Source organism: Rhinichthys klamathensis, unplaced genomic scaffold, assembly GCF_029890125.1.
Source record: "Rhinichthys klamathensis goyatoka isolate OS25496 unplaced genomic scaffold, OSU_Roscu_1.1 h1tg000004l_1, whole genome shotgun sequence".
NCBI classification, from domain to species: Eukaryota; Metazoa; Chordata; class Actinopteri; order Cypriniformes; family Leuciscidae; genus Rhinichthys; species Rhinichthys klamathensis.
Window position 1 is genome coordinate 1,947,295 of NW_026606557.1, and position 8,729 is coordinate 1,956,023.

The window sequence follows — 8,729 nt, forward strand, 5'->3', positions numbered from 1 at the left end:
AAATCTCAGAAAGTGCTTCTTCATCCCTCATCTTCTGCATCACAATTTTCCTCACATTTTGAACTGTGATTGTTTTCCAGCATTATTTTCTCCACTACTAATGTCATTTCCACATCTTCACTCCTTACATTGTTCACAACCATTTCTGTTATTTCCTTCAAAACCACACTATCCTCAATCTGTTAATTTAATAATGACCCTTCTGTTTTATTATTTCAACTGAAAGATACTTTTGATAGTAATAATGAAAATAATATTTATTATGTGTCACTACAAAATAAAATGAATGAGATCTTCGTCAAAACAGAGTTTGAGAAAGGCACACACACACACACACACACACACACACACACACTGTTCTTACTGTCTCTATGAGGATTTGATACACACATTTATTCTGTTTTATTTCAGTGAAGTTCATCAGTATTAATGTAATGAAGAGGAAATAAGAGTCTATATAACATCTCACTGTTACTGGTTTATCGTGCAGCTCAAAGTATTATGGGTAAAATCTCTCTATATCTGTTCTGAAACATCAACACAGTTTCACTGATCCAAAACCAACCAGAAACCCAGGATAGAGCGGCTGAGTGAATGTGGTCTGGACTGTGTGGATGAGGCTCATTGTGTCAGAGACGCTGTAGAAGGACAGAGTTCCTGCACTGTGATCCACACACACTCCTATTCTTCTGCTGATGGACTTTACAGGGAGAGAAGTGTGTATGTTATTGTGTCTGAATGAGTAACTGGAGGAAGAGCAGTCCAAACTCCAGGACTGATCATTACGTCCAAACACACACTTATTACCCGATCCCTTCCTGCTGATGCTCTTATATGACACTGATATAAACACACGACTCCCAGTCCACTCAATCTCCCAGTAACAGCGTCCACACACACTCTCTCTACACAACACCTGATAACACCAGATATGATCAAATCTGTCTGGATGATCAGGATACGGCTGCTGTGTGTCAGTGCCAGTAATAACTCTGTTCCTCTTAGACAGACTGAGGTGTTTATTCACTGTGTTCAGATCCAGAGTGAGCTGATGGGAATCTGATGGAGAGAAAACACATCAGAAACAGGAATTATGAATCTGTCTGATCTTTTAATGTCTCTGAACTCTTCATGACTCAATGTTCAATGTATCATCAGTGTCTCAGTACAGATGACCAAATATCCTGAGCAAATCCTCATTTACATGATCAATTATAAAACTCTTCTATCATGATTTATTTCTCCTTCTACAGGAAGAACATGAACACATTCAGTGAGTTTTTCTGCTTGTTTTCTAGTGACTCACATTGTAGGAAGTCGTTCCTGGTCTTGGGATTCATGTTGGTGAAAGTGACTGTGGAAATAAACAGACATGAACAGTGTGAAGAGAAATGACAAGATAAAATACATTCATTTCTGAGACATTTCTAATATAATGCTGTATGATATTAGATGATGGACTCATTTCTGAGAGCTGATGAATAATCTCCAGGGGCTTCATTTATAAAACACACACATCGGATTGATCCGTTCATCCGATTGTTCAGATTTGGGATGTTTCTCACACGTCTGTATAAACGAGCGCAGGACTTTACCTCCGTCTGAGATCTTCTTGATCTCCTCTTTGCAGAAATCCAGTTTGTCTCTCAGCTGACGGACAGATTCTCTCATGCCATCAAAAGAGGAGAGAGAACCGAAGGGAACGTCGGGTTCGTCTGTAGATTCAGGAGGTGCTGAGAGAGACTGGAAACTCTACAGAAAACAGAAATCAAAACTCATCATCTCCACACTTCAGCCAATAACCTGCACTATATCAGATCTGTGCGGCTCTTGTAGACTTGACTTCTCTTCAGTGACTCGCTTCAATCCAGCACTTTCACACAATCAGCTCATTTTTAATGGTCAATTTCCCAGGGCTTTGTAAGTGCGTCTCTTTAAACAGAAGATGATCAGATGAGCGTCTGACTGATGATTATATGATAACACAACACTCGACTGAATCTGACTGAATTCCTGACAACATCTCAGTCAACGGCTCATTCTGCTCTCATGAAATGTTTCTCTGTCATAGCAGGATCTTGCTCAAGTCCACTATGATCCTGTTCTCCTAGATCTCTGTTACCTGCAGGAACTGGATGTGATCTTGTGTGTGTGAAAGCTGCTCCAGCTCAGCGTCTCTCCTCCTCAGATCATTGATCTCCTGCTCCAGTCGCTCCAGTCGTCCTTCAGCTCGACTCACTGCAGTCTTTTCCTGATCTCTGATCCGCTGTGTCGCCTCAGAGCGGCTTCTCTCAATGGAGCGGATGATCTCAGTGAAGATCCTCTCACTGTCCTCCACTGCGGTCTGTGCAGAGCGCTGTTACACACACATCACAATCACACAGTGGCTTCAGCAGGACTGACCGAGTCCAAACTGAGACGTCTCACACTTCTCTTCTTCTCCAGACTCACCTTATGAGACTTCACAGCCTCTCTCAGCTGATGAAGATCTTTCTGTCTCTGCTGGATTCTCTGACGGATCTTCATCTGCGTCTCCTTCAGCTGTTTCTGGAGGACAAACCAATGACAGCAAATGACAACTGAAATGTCAACATTATTTCATCAGGGTCCAGTTTTATATGAATCCTTCACCCTAAAGTTTTAATTCTGTCATCATTTACTCTTCCTCAAGTCGCTCCAAACCTGTATGACTTTCTCTCTATTGTGAGACACAACAGAAGATATTCAGAAGAATGTCTCAGCTGTTTACAGAGGCCAAATAAAATATGGTGACACGTCAATAACATCAAACCTCATTGGTTCTTGCACGTCACAGTCACATGACTAAACACCATGATGTCATGACACAAACACCAGTGAAGTTTGATATTTCTGATGTCATCATATTTGATTTGGGCTCCACATACATGAGTTTATCAATGATTGATTTAATTTGTGAATCAAACTTTGGCCCTTTTAAAAAGTTTGGCCCTTTTACTTATTTTGGAAATAACATACTACTATAATGGTGAAATAAGTGTGAACTGAATGTAATGTTTTCAGACACATAATTGCATGTTAATTGCTATTAATTAAATAAAAAATATTATAGTTTAAATGTAAATTTAAAGCAATTAGCTGAACTTAAGAGTGACATTTTGACCCACTTAAGTAGGATTTAAGTATACAATGTAATTTCATAATTCTATTGAGTTAAATTGAAATATTAAATATTATTAAAATGTACTTTAAAATAAAACTTAAGTAAAACTTTAATTTTATGTTATAAAAAGTGTACTTTATAAAATGTACTTATGAAACAGTTATGCAAATTGACTCTCTTTAAGTGCACTTAAGTGGCCTTTCATTTCATTAATATTATATTATCTGCAAGTGCAGTTTTTTTTTAAATACACTTTTAATTTGAAGTACACTACACGTACATGTCAATACACTTAAGTGTACTTCTTTCTTTAACCACTAGTTGTTAGATTACTTTTATGCTTTTTCTCTTTTTTGGAGCGTGAGACTTTTTTTACTCCATTGACTTTCAATGTATAAACTAAAATATATGAGACATTCTTCAAAATATCATCTTTTATATTCCACAGAAGAAACTCAGTCAAACCGGTTTGGACCAACATGAGTAAATGAGTAAATAAAGACACTTTCATTTCTGCGTGATCAATCTCTCTCAGCTCATACCTGTTTCTCTGTCCTCTGTGCTGCAGTTGATACAGTGTTGTGGTTTTTATGTTCATACTCTTTACACCACACACAGATGCACTGTTGATCAGTAATACAGTACATTTCTAGCTCTTTATCATGTTTACGGCAGATCATGTCCTGCAGTCGTCCAGTGGCATCAATCACTTTGTGTGGCTTACGAGAGTGATATTCCTCATGACGGTCAAAATGAGTTTGACAGTAAGACTCCTGACACACCAGACAGGACTTGACGGCTTTGTGTTTTCTTCCAGTACAGACGTCACACTCCACGTCTCCAGCGCCAGCGTAACAGTCAGCAGGAAGTTTAGTCTTCTTCAGTTTCTCCACCAGTTCAGTCAGAATGGTGTTTTTCCCTAAAGCAGGTCTTGGACTGAAGGTCTGTCTGCACTGAGGGCAGCTGTAGACGCTCTTCTCATCCTCCTGATCCCAGCAGTCTGTAATACAGATCTTACAGTAACTGTGTCCACAGTGGATAGTCACTGGATCCTTCAGGAGATCCAGACACACTGGACACATGAACTCATCCTGAGATATTCTGGCTTCTGCCATTTTACCGCAAGAATACAGAGACACAAACACACAACAGCTCAACACTCAATGCTTGTGTGTTTGAGTGGCGTGTTTAAAACAGGAGTGTGTGTAAAGCAGCTTCCTCATTCCTGGTGAAGGAGAGTCACTTTACTGCTGTGTTTATGTGTCCTAGTGGAGTCAAACACATCGTAATGACGAGATCCGAGAACATGAACCATTCAATCCCTGAAATTCTGCGTTATACAGTAAATTATGTTTTTATGCCTCAATTGTGCCTCCGTGTTTGGGCTTTACTTTCAGTTTTATTTGCGGTATTATTATTATTATTTTTTATTTCAGACGTAAATAATGATCCATATTACAGACAAAAAGAGACACACATAAAAGCTATACATTTATCACCTGTATAGGCGCATAAGCCAGTGAGACCAGATGCTAGAAGAATATCGCACCGAGCTTAGTCCAGAGTTAGTCCAGGGTTAGTCCAGGGTTAGTCCAGGGTTAGTCCAGGGTTAGTCCAGGGTTAGTCCAGGGTTAGTCCAGGGTTGGTCCAGGGTTAGTCCAGGGTTAGTCCAGGGTTGGTCCAGGGTTAGTCCAGGGTTAGTCCAGGGTTGGTCAATGCAGTGATGATACTTTTTGCCGAGCTCGAAAGCCTGCACATGCACCTGTACATAAGATTTCGCAGTACAGCAGGGCAGTTTGACAAACCCACATTTACAAACATTTGGCTCGCACTACTCCATCGTGGGACCCTCAGTAGCATCCGCAAGGCATCATTATACGCTACAGTTAGCTTTTTCATACTACTCTTTCTGTAGCGCCTCCACAGGTGTGCAGTATACATGGTAGTGCAGTACGCCTTAGAGAGTCTGATTTTGACAGGTATTGAGCACATCCCAAACCTGCGAATCAGCATGTTAGCCTGTCCATAGAGCATGCCACACTGTCTATAGATGTCTCTGTCATCGGACAAGTCTGCAGTCACATAGTGCCCCAAATATTTACATTCATTTGTGACCTTAAGTCTATTGCCTGACAAAAAAAAAAAAAAAAATCAGGAAATGTCAGTGTGGAGTCCTCCAGGGTGGATGAGAGTGACGTGTGTAACTGCTGTGTCCCACCGAGTGTGGTTGAGGTGAAGTGCTGCACGCATGATGTAAAGAATCCTGTCACGTGTTTATCGCCCTTGTCTTGTGTTACAGTCTGGAGGTCTCTGAGGAAGAGATTGAGAGAATGCGAAGTCTGAGCCCTCTGCACCTGCTATACTGGGAAGAACCAACCGTACTCGAATTACTCACTTGCTGTCTAGTCGACGCCCCCTTCACAGTCGTAAGCTTTCTGCACCTGAGTCCTTGGAGCACTCACTGGCTGTCCAGGCGAGGGTCTCTTCACAGCCGTAAACCTTCTGCACCTGAGAGATCGAGAAGAGTCGATCCTACTGAGAGGCTGGAAAGAGTCAACCGTATTGAGAGTACGCCTTTGGCACTGAGAGACTGAAAAGAGTCAATCCGTATTGAGAGTACGCCTTTGGCACTGAGAGCCTGAGAAGGGTCAACCGTGTTGAGAGTCCTCGCCTGCTGTCCAGTCCACGTCCCCTCCACAGTCGAGAGCCTTGGGCATCCGAAGAGCCCGAGAAGGGCTGACTGTATCGAGTACTCACCTGTGGTCCCGTCGACGTCCCCTGCAGCGACTGGATACGGAGGAGGAAGAAGAAGCTTTTTAATTAGGATTACAAATTATTTTAAGTCAATAAAATCTGTCTAAGTTTTACTCTCCTTTGTCTGCTTGGTTTCTGGTCCGCTCCTCAGTGGTACTCATTCCAAAGGGAGGGTGTAGACCCGGTCGACCCTCCCGACCTGTGACAGTTGACTCGCTCCCTCTGTCAAAATCTAGGGAACAAGTGTCTGTCCATATAAACTTCCCTCGTCCACTTCACGATGAGGAACGCACTTCAAAATGGTGGCAGGGATTCCCCCGAGGGGAAGTGCTTAGGGAAGTTCGCAAGTGCATGTCTAAAAGTGGACTGGAACGCAGCCCTGGAAGAAGATGTCTTCCTCAGACTACTACAAAAAGTAGTATATAAAACATCTTAATTTACATATAGAACTATCATATTTTGTACATATATTCTTTAAAGGGTCTACTGCTGATATATTTTGAGAATTATACTCCTGCATATATATTTTGCTCGTAAGACTTGTAAATTTGTTTACGGTCACAATTGTGACCGGTAGTATAACACAGTGCTTCAATTGAAAACAGAGGTATTGGCTGGTATTGGCAGGTTTTGGCAATCCTACACTGAACATGCCACACCTGTGAGGGGGATGGATGATCTTGGCATGTAGCGTTGCGGTGGAAAGAGGAAAGAGAATTGCAATGTTTTACCACACTCTTAACAGAAATGGCAATACAGGTCCTTCTCAAAAAATTAGCATATTGTGATAAAGTTCATTATTTTCCATAATGTAATGATAAAAATTAAACTTTCATATATTTTAGATTCATTGCACACCAACTGAAATATTTCAGGTCTTTTATTGTTTTAATACTGATGATTTTGGCATACAGCTCATGAAAACCCAAAATTCCTGTCTCAAAAAATTAGCATATCATGAAAAGGGTCTCTAAACGAGCTATTAACCTAATCATCTGAATCAACTAATTAACTCTAAACACCTGCAAAAGATTCCTGAGGCTTTTAAAAACTCCCTGCCTGTTTCATTACTCAAAACCGCAATTATGGGTAAGACTGCCGACCTGACTGCTGTCCAGAAGGCCATCATTCACACCCTCAAGCAAGAGGGTAAGACACAGAAAGAAATTTCTGAACAAATAGGCTGTTCCCAGAGTGCTGTATCAAGAAACCTCAGTGTGACGTCTGTGGGAAGGAAAAAGTGTGGCAAAAAACGCTGCACAACGAGAAGAGGTGACCGGACCCTGAGGAAGATTGAGGAGAATGACCGATTCCAGACCTTGGGGGACCTGCGGAAGCAGTGGACTGAGTCTGGAGTAGAAACATCCAGAGCCACCGTGCACAGGCGTGTGCAGGAAATGGGCTCCAGGTGCCGCATTCCCCAGGTCAAGCCACTTTTGAACCAGAAACAGCGGCAGAAGCGCCTGACCTGGGCTACAGAGAAGCAGCACTGGACTGTTGCTCAGTTTTGCATGTCATTCGGAAATCAAGGTGCCAGAGTCTGGAGGAAGACTGGGGAGAAGGAAATGCCAAAATGCCTGAAGTCCAGTTTCAAGTACCCACAGTCAGTGATGGTCTGGGATGCCATGTCAGCTGCTGGTGTTGGTCCACTGTGTTTTATCAAGGGCAGGGTCAATGCAGCTAGCTATCAGGAGATTTTGGAGCACTTCATACTTCCATCTGCTGAAAAGCTTTATGGAAATGAAGATTTCATTTTTCAGCACGACCTGGCACCTGCTCACAGTGCCAAAACCACTGGTAAATGGTTTACTGACCATGGTATTACTGTGCTCAATTGGCCTGCCAACTCTCCTGACCTGAACCCCATAGAGAATCTGTGGGATATTGTGAAGAGAAAGTTGAGAGACGCAAGACCCAACACTCTGGATGAGCTTAAGGCCGCTATCGAAGCATCCTGGGCCTCCATAACACCTCAGCAGTGCCACAGGCTGATTGCCTCCATGCCACGCCACATTGAAGCATCATTTCTGCAAAAGGATTCCCGACCAAGTATTGAGTGCATAACTGAACATAATTATTTGAAGGTTGACTTTTTTTTTTATTAAAAACACTTCTTTTATTGGTGGGATGAAATATGCTAATTTTTTTAGACAGGAATTTGGGGTGTTCATGAGCTGTATGCCAAAATCATCAGTATTAAAACAATAAAAGACCTGAAATATTTCAGTTGGTGTGCAATGAATCTAAAATATATGAAAGTTTAATTTTTATCATTACATTATGGAAAATAATGAACTTTATCACAATATGCTAATTTTTTTAGAAGGACCTGTATATGATCGACTACGCCACCCCGGAACACCAGGGAAATTGTCCTAAGGACACACAGGTTCGTTTTGAGTGATTGGGTGAGAAGACACGAGTCGTATAAATATAAAAATTTATTTTGTTCAATGTTGAATAATAAATAGACATTCAAAGTTTAAAACTTTTACACTAACATTATAGTAATAATGCATACCATCAATCAGCATCTACTCATACACACAATAACATTCAATTTAAAGACACAAATTAAACAAGAGCAGGGGTGTCTGGAGGTACGGACCAGCTGCCAAAGTGGAAAACAAACCCCCCCCCCCCCCAATAGTCCACTACAAATACCCAACCGCACACGTGAAGGTTAGATGCCAGAAGACGCACAGCACTAGGTATGAGCACACCACACAACTGCCAGCTTCGCCTTCACCCTCCAGAAACCCCCCCAGCTCCTGTAACAAGAGAAACAATAAAAAAAAACATATACACACACAAGTCAAGATGATAAGATGTC

The 8,729-nt window shown here is 41.7% G+C and overlaps 1 protein-coding gene across 1 annotated transcript; it reads right to left on the reverse strand.

Annotated features, from left to right (window-relative positions):
• Positions 1-389: 389 nt before the first annotated feature.
• LOC130085366 (tripartite motif-containing protein 16-like) lies at positions 390-4,292 on the reverse strand. The gene is made up of 6 exons (XM_056251102.1): positions 3,685-4,292; positions 2,452-2,547; positions 2,123-2,356; positions 1,596-1,752; positions 1,307-1,354; positions 390-1,059 (listed from the first exon to the last, which is right to left on the reverse strand). Exons 1-6 carry the CDS (start codon positions 4,255-4,257, stop codon positions 536-538), a joined length of 1,632 nt encoding a protein of 543 aa, XP_056107077.1. The 5' UTR covers positions 4,258-4,292; the 3' UTR covers positions 390-535.
• Positions 4,293-8,729: the final 4,437 nt, after the last annotated feature.